This window comes from Lygodium microphyllum, chromosome 5 (assembly GCF_053477565.2).
Source record: "Lygodium microphyllum isolate KBCC chromosome 5, Lygodium_microphyllum_v1.1.10, whole genome shotgun sequence".
NCBI lineage: Eukaryota > Viridiplantae > Streptophyta > Polypodiopsida > Schizaeales > Lygodiaceae > Lygodium > Lygodium microphyllum.
Genome location: NC_141139.1, coordinates 14,850,973 through 14,870,180, shown reverse-complemented (window position 1 = coordinate 14,870,180; position 19,208 = coordinate 14,850,973). Strand labels below are relative to the sequence as shown.

The 19,208-nt window shown below is 42.0% G+C and overlaps 1 protein-coding gene across 2 annotated transcripts in view; it reads left to right on the top strand.

The window, feature by feature from the left end:
• Positions 1–17,329, top strand: part of LOC148035524 (uncharacterized) — a 38,248-nt gene extending 20,919 nt beyond the window's left edge. For both annotated transcript variants that reach the window (XM_087677478.1, XM_087677477.1), the window contains exons 6-11: positions 15,216–15,324; positions 15,402–15,471; positions 15,549–15,650; positions 15,739–16,439; positions 16,599–16,716; positions 16,815–17,329. In XM_087677478.1, the coding sequence (XP_087533604.1) occupies positions 15,216–15,324; positions 15,402–15,471; positions 15,549–15,650; positions 15,739–16,439; positions 16,599–16,716; positions 16,815–16,922 (1,208 nt within the window). In that variant the 3' untranslated portion in view covers positions 16,923–17,329. The remainder of the gene's footprint in view (positions 1–15,215; positions 15,325–15,401; positions 15,472–15,548; positions 15,651–15,738; positions 16,440–16,598; positions 16,717–16,814) is intronic.
• The last annotated feature ends 1,879 nt before the right edge of the window (positions 17,330–19,208 follow it).

Below are 19,208 nucleotides of genomic sequence, written 5' to 3'. Positions count from 1 at the left end.
AGAGTGAATTGGAGAATCCGAAACTCAACCTCAGAAGAGAAGCCACTAGCTCCGTGGATCCATGCTGGAAGGAATATGAAAGCCTCGTCACCAAGTCACGGCTGAACCTCCGAGGTCCCAATCAAGGTGGTACCTGAAGATCCTGGGTATCAGTGGAAGAGATGACTGGTTGAAGACAGCCACCCCAAGAAAGTAGAGGATGGGTGAAGAACTTCATGTGGAGTAGGTTCCCCCTCTAAGGTGGGAGGTGAAGGGGCCCCCGCTGAAGTCGAAGAAGTAGATGCCCCCTCTGAGGGCAAAGAAATAACATCCTAAAATCAGCTCCGAATAGTGTGTGATAGGTTGGAATCAGGCGCCAGACTGTTGTAGACAGCAATGGCCAGCTTGGACCGCGATGTCCTCCGTGTTTGGGGTGTGGACAGGAGGCTGAAATACTTGAAATCTGCAAAAACGAGATTGTTTTCTGAATGAAGAGTGATCAGCAACAGTCATTCTGCTGTAAACAGCTGCAAACGCGGGTGGAAGGTTGGAAACATGCGCTAGACTGTAAATGACAGCAAGGGACAGCTGAGACTACAATGTCCTCCGGGAAAGGGGTGTGGGCAGCAAGCTGAAAACACCTGAAACCTGCAAAAACGAGATGTTGATGCGGTGGAAGAAAAAGAGAAGTGGATGCCGAATCCACCATTGGTCTTTGCCTTCACTGGAATGGAGGATCTTTGGCGCTGTTTGAGCTGATCCAGCTTTGATACCATGTCAAAAGATGACATACTAGCGAGACAGTAGGGTTGGTGGGGAGAAACACGGAGTGAACTTGGCAAACATGGAGAAGAGAAGAGAAGAGAAGAGAGAAGAAACTCTGATGAATGGAATGATGAAGATCTGAATCATGGAGTGAATGTGATACGAGGGAACAAGGGTGCTGTAGCATAAGAAAGATGATGAAGACAACCACGAACCATGAACTGCAATATCCTCGTGGAGGGGTGTGAGGGTAGTGGAGAGGCTGGAGAGAAGAGGTGACGGATTGAATGAATTGGCCGTAAAGAATGAGTGAGAGAGTGGCCTATAAATAGGCATAGTCAGTCTAGGATGGCGCCCCTTTTTGGGGCTGCAAACCCTAAACGCAAAACGCAAAAACACAAAAATGCAAATTGCGGGTGAAGGGTTTCTCAACACTCCAAAGCTTGGACTCTATATGAGAGGTAAGAAGAAGAGAGATCAAGGCAGAAGGAGACCTTAGCTTGTGGACTCCATTCTCCTCATAACCAGAAGTAAGTACTTCTCTTGATTTATCATCAAGAATCCGAAAGGAATCCTCATCAAACTCAACCAAGAGGCCGATGATACAAATCTTGTGTATCGAAAGCAAATGATAACCCGAGCTTGGCACATAAAGCACTTTTGAAGTATGGGTACCACCTTGCCCATTTGAATTAAGCTGTATATTACCCCTCCCTTGAATAGGGATAGAAGAGCTATTGCCACAGTGAGAATCTATCCATGCGAAGGTTGTAAATATGCAACTCCTGTTGCAGAAGGAGTCATTTTACCGAGAGACACCACTATCAACAATCCACTAGAAGCCCTAGGAGTCGTCGTCTCAATCTCGTCCAAGTGGAGGAAGGCAGTTGATGAGGGAGCAGCCATTGCTCTTTGAAGACTTCTCCTTCTTCTCCTTGTTAGGACAATCCTTCTTCCAATGACTTGTCTTGCCACGGATGTGACAAGTGGAATCCTTCTATTTGTCCTCCTTTTGTTCCTTCCCTTTCTTTTGGGGGGACTAACTTGTCAATCCCTCCTCTGACCGCCCTGAAGCTATCAAGGTGGGGTAAAATGCATTGAATTGGGGCGGTAACTAAAAAGGAAGAGTTTGCCATGCCCTTTGAGGCAATCACCTTCCTTGCGTTCTGGACCTACATTTGCAATTGCCAAGGCTTATTGACATGATCCCACATAGAAGAAGACTTGTTAGGATTCAAAGTCCTCATCTGAACCTCCGGAGAGACCCACTTCATCACTATCATTTGATTGTACATCTGATCAAGCTCCACGATATGAGCAATGACGCTTGGAGTGCAGGAGAGAAAGAGGAAAGAACAAATGCGAGCATTTAGTTTATCCCACTGAGCGTGTATCTTTGTCAACTTGGCTTTCTCATCTATAGAAAGCTTGGAGGCATCATGAGCTATAGGACGATCTAAAGCCTTGGTAATGAGCTCCACCAAATCATAAGACTCCAATATGGCAAGTATCATTACATGCCATATGCGGTAATTCTCCCCATCAAGCTTTTGATCTAAAGGAAGAGTGGGCAACAGGGGACCGTATGGTCCATAATAGCTTGAAACTCCACGTCAATTTCAATTGACATTGTAAATGGAATGAGCTGCACAAAAACAATGCCAGTCCCTTTTGACTCTGTGCATGGTGCCGATGCTTGCTAGGGCTTTCTTTGCTTGTCCTCAAAGAGTTTCACTCGTCGGAGGTGATGAAAACTCAAAATCTGCAGGAAAAGGTTGAAAACACAGCCTTTCGTTCACGAATAGCAAGGACTTGCAAAAAACAGCAACTTTGCTCCTCCTCCGTGCACAACTTGTTCATTGCAGCCTCCAAAGATTGAAAACTCAAACTTTTGTTTCGAAGAATCCTCTTGATAAGGTCTGCCCACAATCAATCAGCCCTTCTATGCTACTTTGATACCATTTTAGAGTGCAGTGAATGCGGAAGCAGATGGACAAGAATGAAAGAAAGATGAACATGAGAGAAAGGGAGAGAGAAAAGAGAGCAGAAAACTGCGGTCAACCTATGTTGAAATGAAGAGGGCAGATATACAAGGGCTATTGATGTATCCTCTCGAGTTCTCTCTCCCACCAGCACCTAAAAAGCAAGTGAGAGGGGTAGGCTGCCAAGTAGGCCTAAATAGGAGGAAATAAATACAATAAAATAATATATGCGGCCAATAAAACTAGCCAACTTGATCAAAAAGCTGCCGACTACATCAATAATGAATAAAGATAATCAGCGACTGATCCTCCAACTGCCACATGGCATCATTGCCTGTCTGATGGAACTATCCATATAGTTCTACCCGTACACTGTGCCTACTGAAAATGCCATTGATTGATAGGAATAATAAATAATGCCCTCCAAGAGTACCTTGAAGAGAATCGACTGCACCAATGGTAACCTGAGGAATGCTAGCCCAGGGGATGACTGATCTCTAACACACCTTGCTTGCTGCCCATCCCATCTTGGAGGCTGTGTTTTGACCATTTGACTGTTGCCTATCATCATTCACCTCATGGTGGCTGTGTTTTGGCTTGCCTGCTGCTGCACTTTTGATAGAGGCTATAATGAGGCAATAGATTGTTGTGTATTGTCATCCTCAGCCTCAACACTTTGTTTTGAGGTCCAACCTGCCGCTCTACTGCTTCAGCTCTTTGCATCAGATTTGTACTCAAACATTGGTGGTTTTCAGCTCTCGAGGTCCATACTCGGAGTATGACATGCTCCAACACAATCCCTCAGCCCACCCCCACGAGAGAGTGGTTGTTGGACAGTCTCCACTCCTTGCACTCATTTTATCTATGTCTCTTCCTTCCATTGTTTATCTCGTTACTAGATTCATTATCGGATTCTTCTTCTTCTATTGTGTTTTGCATTCTTGCATGAGGTCACTATGCGTTAGTGGCATTTGTGTGTGCGCAATGTTTTCTTTGCAAACCCTAGTGTATCTTCACATGGTATTAGAGCTAGTGCTTCTCTAAAGATTATCTTGCACGCCTGTGTGCAATTGGGGGCATTTGGTTGGTGAGAATGGCTACCTTTGTGTTGCAGAGGATGTATCACTTTCAAGACAATTGGTGATCCAATGACTTCATCTTAGGTAGACATGTTGTCAAGTTCGTATGATCCATTCTATTTGCATGAGCCAAAACTCCTCTCTTCACTCCTATCATGGATGAAGCAGCTACTACTTTGGAGATCCAAACCTATACCAATATGCGAATGTAAATATGGGAGGCTTTAGATGCTGCAAAACACACACAAGTATGCATGCTACTTTACCTTCTGTTTTGTTATGTTTGTTGGTGCTTCTCATTCTCGAATCCCTTCCATCCTTCCCTCCTCAAACATGCATTTGAGTTCTCTTGCTTGTGCTTTTAGAAGCTTATGATTAGACTCCATAGTTGGACCTTCCACCTTAGATCCTATTTACTCTTTGTATTGCATTGTAGGTTTAGGATCATCTCTAGGCTCTTTTTTATTCCCAAGGTTAACATAGATCGATCTTCTCTAGGTGTTAGGCCATCTCTAGGTTTTACACCTTATCCACAAGTGATTGGCTCTTTGCAACATGCTGCTTTGTTGTTAGGAATGGCACTTGCACATGGGCATACTTATCTTTGTGTGGTATCGGTTTAATGGTGCAAGGGGGTTCCTATCTCTGTTGCCACATTCAACTATCCCCTTTGCCTTGGCAGCTTTACGTTGTTAGACACCTTTTCCACATGACCGTCCTTTACAAGGGATCCTACCTTGAGTAATTTATTTCCAAAAGAAAACATAAGACCCATTCACTTGGGGTATCCTAAAGAAGATATCCAGCACCTCTTGGAACTTAGTAGGCTGTTGGGCAGTCCATCTTGACACCCTAGGTCTGATGCCTTGGGTCTCTTTGGGGTGGAACGGTTTGAGTACTTGAGGGTAGAGTTATATACTCTGTGCCCACTTAGGCAACTTTTTGGGCTTGAGAGGGGGTGTTGAGCAAGTAAAATTAATGGCTTAATGGTAGATAAATTATCATGCATTTGGGCCCAGTTTAACTCCACAAAAACAGCCCCAAGAAAGAACCACATAAGAAAATATATTTATTTGGTGGTGAGACAAATGCCCAAAAATCTTCTGACAAAGGACATGTTGTGGGCTGTCCTACACTCTCTTTGATTATTCCCTCATTTTGCCATCATCTTTCTTCCACTTCAGGTGGCGGCTGCCTCTATCTTGTTGGTTGCCACCTGCATTCAGTGTGCTGCCATCCACTGCTTGCAGGTGTTGCCCCCCTGCCTGGAGTTGTCACATAGCATGGTTGCTGCCCTGCCTGCTAGAGGTGGTCATCAGCCTCCTGGAGCTGCCACCTACCTTGCTTGGAGGAGCCATCAGCAGCATCTTTGGCCCATCACCTGCTGCCCAGCCATGTCATCATCTTCATGCTGCTGTCTGTTTTCTTCTGTGCAGGTTGCATTTACAATAGCAAAGAGGGTGACAGCTCTTTATTGTTGCCATTGACTAGGTTGCATTTGAGCCAACATAGCTGCATTTTACTGCCCCGGAGTGTTTAATGACATCTTGCTACCTGGAGGACTATGTTTTGCTTCCTCTATTGCTGCCCACATCATCAACATTGGTGGATAGCTACACCCAAGACCCATTCTCGGAGGTCAACTCTCTTTGGGCTCTTTGTGCTCACCCATTGTATTTTGTGCATATTCATGCTGCCTGAGAGTGCCTCGTTGCTACCCTAGACAATTGGTTGGCTCATGTGCCTATAAATAGGGATCTGTCCAGCCACCTTGCATATCCCCACAACCATCAGCTGCACCTTCACCCTTGCTGTCCACCTACTACCAGCTGCTCCACCTGCTACCAAACTTGCTGCTGCCCCTAGAACAGCTGTGGTTGCTGTCCAGCAAGCCACCCTTCTGCTGTATAGCTGCTGCCCAGCCATTGCCCTGTGGACGTGACCTGTCCAGGCTGCGGGTGACCTGTTTGGAGCCTTCTGTATAGCGTTTCCAGCATCAGAACAACCGATGTCATCATTGAGATAGTCTGCTGTGTTTTCACCTGTTCATGCTCCTGCCCGCTTCCAGGATTATCCATACAACTTCATTTTCTCCTTTAGAGTCTGCGTTTGCTGATGCCCACATCTTGAGACTGCTACAGCTGCATTTTCTTCTTCTCTAGCTGTGATAGCATCCTTTCACATTTGAGCTTTGTTGGTGTGCTGCTTTGGGATCATCTGAAGGCTGTCTCCATTGACTCCCTAAACTTAGCTCTCTCCTCTACACACACACACACACACACACACACACACACACACACACACACATATATATATATATATATATAGAGAGAGAGAGAGAGAGAGAGAGAGAGAGAGAGAGAGAGAGAGAGAGAGAGAGAGAGAGAGAGAGAGAGAGCAGTTTGATTTTTTCTTTATTCTTTGAACATATATTATTTTATTCAGTTCATTGAGTTATACCTTCACTCTACACTTTTCTGTTAAGTTTTTTTGAGTTTCTCTTTGAGTGCAGTTGTTTTGGTTGAGCTCCTACATGCTTTGTGTTCCCTTTGTAAACCCTAAGGTATTCTCCTCATGTGTACACCTACACAAATAGATATATACGTTCATAGAAGATGGCTACTAGCCTATTGTGTATGTGGTGCAACCATTAGCTTGGGATAGGAATCCTTATACCAAAAAAGAAAAGGAAAATTCTATTTACTAGCTTCATCCCTCACTTGTCAATCTTTAGCCCTTTGATTCATTGCTCAATCACAAGCTTTTCTGATTTAAGACACACCTCCTAAAATCCTCACTCAAAAGAGAGGAGAATCTAAAGATGGGAATGATCCTCCTACTTATATATTAGAATATGACAATTTTATGTGCACCACTTGAAAGAGATAGGAGAATCCAAAGCCAGAAATGCAAAATGATTCTCCTAGTGATGTGTGCTATCTAAAGGGGGAACAACTGCCCAATAGCATATCCACTTTGTATTGAAGTACAATGTGCAATCCCGCACTTCATGCCAAATGTCTGAGGAATACTCCGGTTGTTATATCCAGGATAAAGGTCTGTTCAGCCACGATTAACCACTAGCAATCCTGTTTGTGATGCCTTGATCCACAAACCACCTGCAAACCTGAGGTGTCCAGCATTAGGAATGCAAAGGAAAAGGTTAAAAAAAGCCAATCACTAGAAGAATGCCAAGTTCTCCCAGTCTTCAGTGCTACAATGTTTTGATCAGTTTTATGTTTTTTTCCTTTGGCAGCCTCTATACAAAATGTGATCATTACTAGTCTTCAAAGATGTGAGTTTCTCAGTAGTTTGCAACAACTATGGCTGAAATAAGCCCCAAGGTCATTTTCATTGTTGCCAACGTTCTTTGAAGATTGGTAAACTTTCTTTCATTAGACCTGCTCATGCTTGGCCATGGGGAGCAGCCCAAATTTTTGGTGAACAAAATGAGTGCTGCCATTTTCATTCAAACACTGTATTGCCAAGTTTCACCATCCCACAAGGTGACGGAGATTTTGCTGAGCTGAGAGTGAATGCAACAGATAACACATGCAAAGAGAGTAGAGAGTAGTAGAGAGGAGAGTGAGCATGACACACTTGATGCTCAGTTAAAGACTAGTGTACCACATTTTAGGTTTTGATAATATATATAAAGTACAAGAAGTGTAAGGGTGTGCTCACATCCAAACACTGTAAAAGGCACGGTGAGCCTTTATTCCCAATAACCTCCAACTTAAAGGCAACGTGCTTGACGGGAGAGAAAAGAAACATCTAAGTCTATGTATGTACAAAGTTGAAATACACATATACTATCCAATCCCCATCATCTGACGACAATGAGCAAACTGCTTGGTTGGGAGACCCTTCGTGAGAAGGTTTGCAGAGTTATCATCTGTATGTACCTTGACAAGCTCAATGCCCTTGCTGTCAAGTACATCTCTGATAAAGTGATACTTCACCTGTATGTGCTTTGTCTTTGCGTGAAAGAAAGGGTTCTGTGCTAGCATGATAGCACTATGATTGTCATAGTGGAGGATAGGAACCTTTGTAATATCAAGCTCTTTCACCAGACGTGAAAGCCATAAAGCCTCTTTGCATGCCTTCGTGGTAGCCATATATTGTGCCTCTGTAGTAGATAATGCAACACACTTCTGCAGTCTAGATATCTAAGAGACTGCTCCTTCTGTGAACATGAATACATATCCTGAAGTAGACTTCCTGCAGTTCGGATGGCCAGCATAGTCTACATCTGTAAAATCGACAACAGATGACTTTTGCTTATCAAAATAGATACACAAATCCTTTGTGCCCTTAAGGTATCTCATGATACTCATCACTGCTTCCCAATGCTTTTTGCCAGCATATGCAATGTATTTGCTAACCACTTCCATCGCAAATGCAATGTCACGACATGTAGCAACCATAGCATACATCAAGCTACCAACAATTGAAGTATAGGGTATCTTGGCCATTTCAGCCTTTCCATCATTTGATGTAGGGCTATCATCTGTACTAAGTTTCATATATAGAGGCAATGATACACTAATGGTTTCTCTCCCCTTCCATATTGAAACGTTCTAGAACTTTTGTGATGTCATGAGGATGTGAAAATTTGATGCTTTGCTTATGTTTAATTGACATTTGATTAAAGGATCGATCAAATGTGCAATTAAAAGATGCATATGTGTTGCACATGTGAGGTGCAAGCTACTTTTTCACAGTTGAAGGCCGAAGGACCTTGTGAAAAAGATGGGTGTCAAAGGCAAAAGTTGTAACAAGTTACACTTGTTAGATTCTAGGTGAAGTTTGGTGTGAGTTTGCCCCTAGGACCATTAATTGGCCATTAAGTGCCAGTGGTGACACTAGGGACTAGGCATTAATTAATGGATTAATGCTTGTCCAAGGGTCAATTAATGCATGTTTGGGTTGCAAATGGCCTAGCCAATTAATTTTTGGATGGGCAAGGTCAATTTTCTGGGCATGGATTAAGGGCTGAATTAATTTTCAGAATTAATTAATTTTGAAAATTAATTAAATGGCTGAAAATTGTTGAAAATAGATTAAGAAAGCTGCCACTTGGCAAAACTTTCCCATGCAAGTGGGGGAAAGGCTAAATAGGGCTGAAGGGAGAGGGAAATCTCGTTTTTTCATTTCGGAACTGTTGGAAAGAGGTGTTGGACTGTTGCTGCCAGCTTTTGGGGTCAATTCCCAGCCATTGGAGACCATTATGGTGATGGAGATTGCATATTCTTGACCTTGGGAAGCTGACAATTGCTGCTGATGCACATTCTCCTGAAGATCAGAGTCTCTGATGCTCCTATTGTTGTTGGTGCATTTGTTTGGGGTTGGTATAGTAGGGCAGCAACTGATTTTGTTCAGTTCTTCGCGACAAATCTCAAAATTTTCTCTCTCTACAACATTCTCTCATCTCCTTCAGCCTATGCTCAGCCATTCTCAGCAATTCTCAGCCATTCGGAGGAGATCTCGGCCATTTTTGGTGGGCTGATCTGTAATTTCTGCAGTAAACCCTAATTCACAGCAGAAATTAGGGTTTAGCAGCCACCTTGGGATCTGTGCCAGAGATTGAAGGCTCAAGGGATTGAAATCAGCAGTTGATAATGGTAGATTATCAAGAGATTTTAGGAGCCAGCCCATCCCAAATTGATTTGGGGCAGCATTTGGCCAGCCAAGGGTCAAATTGGAGAAGAAGTCTTGGGTGAAATAAGGGGCAAATGACCCAAAAGGCTTGTTGGACATTTATGACAGCAAGAGCAATTGGTTAGCAGGAGGAGATTGAAGAATCTCAAGTTGTATTTCTTCCAATTGAATGAAAGCTAAAGAAATGCTGCAAGGGGCGCCAATTTTGAAGCTAAAGAAATGCCGCAAGGGGGACCAATTTTGGGGCCAACAGGGTGTCTACTGTCCAAGAATGTTATGGTAAAGTGTGTATTTCATTTTATGTGCATTTATTTATTGCTGTGATCAACTCTTAAATCAGGTTGTCACCACCCATTCCAAGAAGGAAGGCTGGTCACGTGACATACTCTTGCCATGACAAATAAAGAAGACCCTTGATCTGTCTTTTGAGTATACGCATGCCAAGAATGTGATTTGCCTCACCAAGATCTTTCATATCAAAGCTATTTTGTAGACTCTGCTTCAAGGAGTCTAAGGCACGAACATCCTTGCTTGCAATCAATATGTCATCCACTTACAAAACCAAGAGAATAAGGTTGCCATCTGCTGTTTTCTTGGTGTATAAGCAGCGATCAACTTGAGAACGATGAAATCCCTGAGATTGCATGAATGTATCAAATTTATGATACCATTCTCATGGTGCTTGCTTCAGCCCATACAAACTCTTGTGGAGTTTACATACCATGTGCTCTTTTCTCGTTGCAACAAATCCATCAGGCTGTTGCATATAGATCTCGTCATGCAGATCACCATGTAAGAAGGTGGTTTTTACATCCATCTGTATGAGTTCCACGTCCTCAGATGCAACCAAGCCCAAGATGGTTCGCAAATTAGTCATTTTGACTATAGAAGAAAATATTTAATCAAAATCAATTACATGTTCTTGCTTGTACCCTTTAGCAACCAAGCGTGCCTTGTACTTGGGCAAAAAACCATAAGTGACTTTCATTTCGTAAACCTATTTGCAAGGTAACACTTTTTATCCTTTTGGCAAATGTACCAAATCCCAAGTGCCTTTCTTTATGAGGGATTCCATCTTTGATAGCATTGCTTTTTGCCATTTCTTACTATCCTGTCTGTCCATTGCTTCTTGGAAGCATGACGGTTCACCACAATTTGTTAACATGACATAATCAGCCACATAGTTTACACCAGGAACAAATCTATCTGGTTGTTTTTGCACTCTGGTCGACCTACAGACCTAGTGGTCAAGATTTGGTGGCTGTTCAACTTGCAAATCTGCATTAACAATTTGTTGTTCTGCAGGTTTAGCATGTTGTACAGCTAGTTTAGGTTGTTTCAGAGACACATGTTCTTACTGAATTTGTGGGACATCATGGACTTGTTGATCATTTTCAACATCATTTCCTGCATTTTCAAGGACATTTACAGCAGGTATTTGCTGCTGTCTAATGGGCATTCTTTGCTGTCCTATTGGTATATCCTCTCGGAATACAACCCTTTTGACCTCATTTGTTCTTTCGGGTTGTTTGTGCATGCGATATTTCTGGAAGATAACATCATTGCTGCATACTACTTTTTTTTTCTTAGGATCTCATAATCGATACCCCATCTCACCTTCATCACCATATCCTAGAAAAATACATTTACATGACTTTGGCTCAAGTTTGCATTTGCTGCGTTCTTCCTTGCAAATGTGCACAAATGCCTCGTAGCCAAACACTCTCAAGTGAGCATACGAAGATGGCTTGCCCAACCACTCTTCTTGAGGGACTCCCCCCCCAAAGACCTGTTTGGTGACTGATTAACCAAGTGTACGGCTGTCATAACAGCCTCTGCCCAAAATCCATGGAGTAAAGTAGCATGTGACAGCATTGTACGGACCTTGTCTTGAGTGGTCTTGTTCATACGCTTTGCAATACCATTTTGGGGGGGATTATGAGAGGCAGTAAGCTCCCTTTTAATCCCTTTGTTGTCACACAAGTCTTGAAAGGCGTTGGACACATATTTCCCACCATTGTTAGAGCGAAGGCATTTTAATGTCTTGTTGGTTTGATTTTCAGGAAGTGTTGGAAATTTTTTAAATTTATCTAAGGTCTCATCTTTCCTACGGATTGGATAAACCTAGACTTTGCGTGTGGCATCATTGACAAAGATAATGAAATACTTATTCCCCCCTAAAGATAATTCTTGCATTTGACATACATCTGAATGTATCAACTCTAAGGATGAAGACTTTAGAGAAAGAGATTTTTTGTGTAACGTTTGAGCATGTTTACCATAAATACAATGATTGCACTGCTCAAAATCAGCATACCTCAAAGATGGTAAATAACCCAACGAGAGAGTACTTTCATTCTAGATTGACTCATGTGTCCCAACTGGCTATGCCACAAAGAAATACGTGGCTGCTCATTTATGGCGGCTACATGGTCATGCACACTAGATACATGCAAATGATACAATGTATCACTTTTGGACCCCTTGGCAACAATGCAAGAACCCTTACAGATTTTCCATTTGCTATCCCCAAAGGTGGTGTGATAGCCTTCATCATCTAGTTGCCCTGTGCTTATCAAGCTCTTCTTGAGTTGAGGTACATGTCTCACATTATGCAAAACAAACACGGAGCCATGTTAAAATTCAAGTTTCACACCGCCAATGCCTGCAATTTTACATGCATAGTTATCCTACAAGTGGACAATACCACGTACACCACCGTTGTAGTTAGAGAACCACTCATGATGTGGTGTGATATGAAAGGACGCACTTGAATCAAGTATCCAAGTGTACATATCATCCTCAGAATCTGCAGTCAATGAATGTGCACTCAAAGAAGAAGCAAAAAGTACATCACCATCACTGTCATTATCATGAGTGACTACATTAACCTCTTCTATTTTAACATTGCTCTTTTTGGCAAGTTGGTTGTTCTTGCTTTTAGCCTTATTGGCTTCAATGTTTTGGTTCTTGCCATTCTCTTTCTTCAATTGAAAGCAATCTGTTTTGTAGTGCCCTTTTTTGCCACAATGATGGCACTCCACATTTTTCCCATGAGATTTGTTGCGTGCATTGTTTTCAGAACTGTTGTTGTGTTGAAATCTGTCTCTATTGTGTAATGCATTAGAAGACTTGTTTGCTGAGTTATTCTGCCTATTGAGTTCTTCCATCAGCAAAGAACTCTCCACATTAGAGTATAACAGCTGAGCATTTGAATTACTCAAAGCTGTCTTGAAACTATCGTAACTTTCAGGCAAAGTGCATAGCAAGAAAGTAGCTTTGAACTCTTCATCAATATGGAAATCCAAAGCAATCAGCTGACTTAAAATTGAGTTAAACTCATTCAAATGTATAGACATGGTTGTACCTTCTTTCATGCGAAAGTCCATCAAATTTTTAAGCCAATAAACCTTGTTGGCTGCACTTTTTTGAGCATACAATTCTTCTAGCCTTCGCCACATTGCATATGCTGAATTCAGCTTCTCAATGTTAAAGAGCAAGTTGTCCGACACTGAGAGCTCAATGGTAGAGCAAGCAAGCTTGTCCAAGTCATCCCACTCGTCTTGTTCCATGTCTTCTGGTTTGATTCCCTTTGTTTTGATGGGCTTTACATGTTTCTTCTGCACCAAGACATTGTAGCATTGTTTTTACCGAATTGCAAAATTATGTGCACCCTCAAGCTTCTTAATGTGCAAAAGATTACTGCTGTCACTGTTTCCAGCCATAATTTGTAGTCCCAAATTGACTAACTAGTCACCAAAGGCAAGCCCAAATGTGACACAAGTAACCATGGTACACAAAAGTACCAACCAGCAATGAAAATCCCAAGATTGCAGAAATTTCGGATCTGCAAATAAATTTTCAGAATTAAAAGGTGTCTTTTGTTGCACTCAAGCAAATTTTGACACATTTAGAGACCAAGCCACGAGTTACATGGAAAATCCCCGAAATTTCACTACAATTTCTGCTCCAAAGGCATTCTCGGGAAAAATTTGACAATTTTGATCAAAAGCCCCAAAATTTTAGAGGATAATCCATTCAGATTGCATCAACACACGTACCCAGGTGCATTTGCACAAATTGATGAAATTTTGCAAAATCCCCAATTTTCTTAGGTCCAGTGTGCACGAATTTCAGTGAAATTGAAAAAAATTCACTAAAATGTGAAAAGCCCCAAAATATCCTGGGCAAATGTGCATAGATTTTGCAATTTTTGAGTCAGATTGTCCAGTTTTGCATTAAAGTCCCCAAATCTGGGAAAAGCCCCAATTTTTCAGGTTAGGCTTGCACACTGTGCATGTGTGAGCGAACACCCAGTTGTGGCAGGGGAACAAATTTGGGGGGAAAAAAAGACTGTTGACTGCCAAATCATGACCCGTGGCCCATTTGGTCACGGGTGACCTGTTGAACAGGTCGCCGCCTGTCCTGTCGGAGTGCCCGCTGAGCCCGTCTCGTCTGCCGCCTGGTCTTGGTTGTGTGCAGGTCCCGTTTAGCCTGCATTGACCTGTCGCCTGTCGCTTGCAGCAGGCACTGACAAAGCTGCCACCTGTCCCCTACTTGCTACGCGTGTTGGTCCGACTGCCTCTCTTGCACCCGCTGAATGCTGACTACTGCTGCGGACACCTCTCACTTGAGGTCGCTTGACTAGGTTGTCTAGCTTCGAGAAGCGTGCACTCCTTGAGCTCTGATACCAGTTTGACGGAGATTTTACTGAGCTGAGAGTGAATGGGACGGATAACACACACAAAGAGAGTAGAGAGCAGTAGAGAGGAGAGTGAGCACGACACACTTGATGTTCCGTACAAAGACTAGTGTACCACTTTTTAGGTTTTGATAATATATATAAAGTACAAGAAGTGTAAGGGTGTGTTCACACCCGAACACGGCCAAACGCACGGTGAGCCTTTATTCCCAACACAAGGGGAAGCTTAGACTTTATTCCATGTGCAACAGTTCCACAAGTGTGCTATGGATTTTCAGAATACAGCAGTGTAATATGTACATGTGTGAGAGAGAGAGAATTTCTGTTGAAGCTCCATCAGATGAAGGCAAGATATATACAAGCGGGAAGTGTTTAGAAAGATGTGCATAAATGACAGGGCTATGGATGCCAGCCAATGTGATCCTGTTGACTGGCACTTGAGTGACTTGACACACCATACTGCTTAATCACCATCCTTAACTGCTTCTTGCATTTAGTTTATGACCAAGCTTCGTAACTTTGCAGCCCCTTTTCTGAGTCATTGCCTCTCAATTGTCCCATAGTGAGCTGTGTCATTGACATGGAAGCAGTTACACCCATCCTTGATCCTTGGTTCCTGACACGGGCCTTAATGAAGGCTCAACTTTAGCACACATTAGTGTTACTTGTTTCTCTATCTGCTGTATCTAGATGGGTTATAATCTGCTTAAAATACATTAGTTTGTTATTAGCTTAAAACACACTAGTTGTCTAGATAAGTTATGAATAATGAAACATGTGAAACTGTTGGACTGTGCATGCTTCTTATAAGCACCTTCATGTCGTATGGAGTTTTCCCTTTACTATGTGATGTTTGTTTATGTTTGTTGGATATGCTGTGAGCTGCTGTATAGAAACACTAACAGTATTTATGTGGTAAGGCTCACTTGCATGGGTACTACCTGATGCAAACTACCTGGTTTAATTGAACTTGCAAAATGGTAATTTTCACAGATTAGCAAATTCCAGTTACCTGGTGGCAGGTTTAATGTCTGCTTTAATTTGCAGGTGACATAACTCAAAAGTTTGAAGGGAAGAATAATGATCTGAAAGGGGCTACTCCAAGGTCCAAGCACTCAGCTACCGAACAACGTAGACGAAGCAAAATAAATGACAGGTAGTGCTCTATCTTAGATTGCCTTAAAAAATTTCCTAGCAGCATGATCCTAACTGTTGATTTTTTAAAGTACGCAGATTTCAAACATTGCGGCAGTTATTACCTAATGTTGATCAGAAAAGGGATAAAGCATCATTTTTACTTGAGGTTTGTGGTAATCTTTTGCAATTTTCTGGACAGTTCTTGAAATGCTGTCCCTTGAATTGTATCCTTACGATTGCTAGGTGATTGAATACATTCAAATGTTGCAAGAGAAAGTAAAGAAGTTTGAGACTGCAGAGCAAGGACGCCAACAGGAAATAGCAAAATCTAGTTCCTGGGATACGGTAAGCATCAGTTTTTAACTCAGAAGATGGTGTGGCCTAAATGTTTCTGGCATGAACCGATATGAAGGCTACTGTTTGTCATATGCAGTCTGTTATGCAGAGGAACTCTGTATGTCGAGATTCAACAGCAAACACATCATACCTCCCCCTAGTTACTGCTGTAACATTTGACTCTAAGGAAGTTCCTGAATCAAATGGCTTCACCAAAAACCAATCAAGTCCCTTGAGAGTAACTTGTGAACATGAAGGGGCTGGCTCCGATTTCACATCAGGCATGGGCCAGGTTTTGGCACTTCAAAATAGAATGTCTCAAGGACCCCAAGCTTGTGCTTCCAGTTACGAGAGCAAAGCTGCACTCAGCAAGCCAATGCCAATTGCTCAACCTGCCTTTGACAGAATTTCTGCTCCTGTATTTTCATCCGTCTCACAAGGAACATCCGAAGCACATGCAATATTTGGTCATTTGGTCAAGCAAGAAGAGCAGGCTGCAGCAGAAGCCAAGGGCTCTTTCGATCATAAGGTGGAGGTAGGATCTTTTCCTCTTCCAGAAGCAAGCAATCAAAGTCGCATGGGGCCTGATGAAAGTGCCGAGCTTTTTAGGCCCAGTCAAGCTCTTGACATGCAGAAAACTGAATCTTCCTTGAGGGAGAGTGAAAAGGATGAAAGCAGACAAATATTGAGTGCTGATGGTTCTGTAGTAGGGCCAAAAAGTGAGCTTCCAGTGAATCAACACGAACCACCTATCATACAGGGCGGCGTTATTAATATATCAAGCATGTATTCTCAAGGGTGAGTGGCTCATTATGGATAGGAAGTTGATTGTAAGCAATGGTATTTACACAACCGACCAGGCTTTGTGTATTGGTCTACATAATAGACTCGATTTCATCTTGTTTTTATTACAATGAGGATTTCAGCCTCGTGACATACTGTATACTTTTGTGCTAGGTTGCTAGATACAATAACTCGGGCTTTGCAGAGCTCAGGAGTAGATCTCACACAAGCAACAATATCTGTTCAAATAGACCTTGGAAAACCTGGTGGAGATGTTGGAAACTCTAGGCAGGTATGGTACAATTTGCCTCCTGTGATGTTTTTGATACCTGCAACAAATGATTGCTTTATTGAAGACACTGGTGTTTTACGTTTGTGATTCTTTCGCAGATGGCAAGACTTGGTACAGGTTTCTCGCAGTTCAGTAACCAAGAAACTGGGTCATCCCCAGATTCTGAACAGAGAAGGAAAAAGCCAAAACTGGAAGCTGATGCATAGGTTTCTCTCTTGCCTTGACATTTTGGTTTGTCTCCATCATCACCCGGGTCCAGCACAACTATGAATACCATCAAAGTAGGTGAAGGATAAATGGCATGTTTATCCGGAATGTTTTCGAGCAGAGATCGGACTTTTATGTATAAAGCTCTCTTTTGCCCAAGTATATATATTTTAGGAAGAATGCCTTACTACTTTAGGCTTTAAGAATAGTGTGGACTCTTGAGGTCCTTTGCGGCACAAAATTCTGTGCATTTACATGGAGAGGTGAGAATAGTTAGTAGTCCACTGTATGTCTTTGCTTGGCTGGTGAGCTGCACCGTAACTCACTGAGTGTCAAGTATCTTTCTTGCATTGATTATTTTATCTCAAATAACAAAATGACAACGACAGGCCTTTATCCTCTTCAATCACTTCTGCAGTTTTTTGTATTATATGGCCTGTCATTATTTGCAGTCATTGAGATGAGTAATGAAGCAGTGTAAAGGTGGTGTATAACATCATGGGATTGAAGAATAATTTGACAGCAGGAAGGGTGGATTCTGTTGTGTTATACAGGCTCAACTGAATTCCTTGTTCATGTGTTTGTATATTGATTGACATAGAAAGAGTGTCATGTGTTTGTATATTGATTGACATAGAAAGAGGTGTCCAGATAAAACTTGTGCATCTGAAGTGCAATCCTTATTTGTATAGTTGCAGAATCTGGTTGAATGAAAATATTTGGCCGTCTGGGAGACATGGTTATAGGGTAATAAGACGAGAAAAAAGGATGTTTCATTAGTTCTCATATACTCGACACTTAGCTAGAGTGAATGCAAAAATGCCCAAGAGAACTAAAACTGTGTTGGGTTTCCATTATTTCAAGGTGGAGATTGAACATTGTGCTTTTTACTATTCCTTAAATTTCAAATAGTTTTTCGATTGTATATGTATATGCATCCTCTCTGTTGGAGTCTCTATAATGATTCGCCATTATGGCTTGGAGCTCATCTCTAACTTGATACAAGTTCAAATCACTCACTGAGACAAAAGGAGCAGTAGTATACTAGTTCTCGCCTTACGAGCTGGAGGGTTTTCACAAATGCATAAGTTCAGGGTAATTTATTGGTGATGTAATGACAAAATAACAGGCAATCCATAGAATTAGAGACCTTACTTGGTATATCATGGAAGAGGGCTTCAGCGGAATGGTTGCCCAAGGAATATCGATTTCCGCTAGTGTTGATTTAGCCCACTAAATAGTTCTTCCTAAAACTTTGATTTTCTTAAGCATATATGGGAAAGTAGGAGTGATGGCAATATCACTCAAGTTTAAAACCTTGTGGGTCAAGGGATTGTAGGACAGCGTTTGGACCTTTTGGCCTTTGGTTGTTTTTACTTAAATCCAAGCATACGCTCAATGCTAGGAGCTACAAGTGCCATAAAGGACCTGCTGGCTTATCGAGCTTTTGCATTGCTTGTAGTGTTTGAAGTGCAAAATTGCATTGGAAAAAGATTTATTGAACTAAATCACAAGATTGCTTTGTTGTGAGGTTCAATATATCTTTCGACGTTTCACTTAGCTAAATGTAGGTTCTCAAGTTGTTGCTCGAGTTGTGGTTAGATGGTTCATTGCATCACACTCCAATGAAGATTAGTCTCTATATACACATATGTGTGTCTTTTCGAATGTGGGTGATATAGCAAGACTAGGAAATGGGCATCAAACTTGCCTCCTAGTTAGAGAGCCCAACAAACTTAGCCTAGAGTTTGGAACCAACAATGTAATAGGTAATGCTTACTCGACAAGCGTTGGTGTCCCATAACACCATTCCACACCCCATCTTAAGTGCATAGATGTGATTGCCATTAGTGGTCACAGCATGAGATGCACAAGTGGACCTTGAGTCTTATAAATAGAACTCAAAATTGCTTTAACTATGAAGTGTTCAAAGTATGTTCACACTACAAGACTCCTTGTTCATCTTATCTCAAGTAGATTTATTCACACTTATTCCCTTAATGATCTAGGGTTATGACCAATGTCATCGGTGCCCATCTTGGATGTCCAAGGATGTAACACTTTCCTCTAATGAATGATTGCTATCCTTAACAATATCTTGAGGCATAAAATAAATGAAATTGACTCTTTCATGAGCGCATTTGTTGCCATTTTGTCTCTTCCTTCGGGCAAGGTTCCCACTGAGACTTAATACTTGTGATAGTGGTCATTTTATCATCTAGTTAACCACCAATTTGAGCTAGAGTGGAACCTTCAAATTGAGAAACTTCCTCCATCAAGATAAT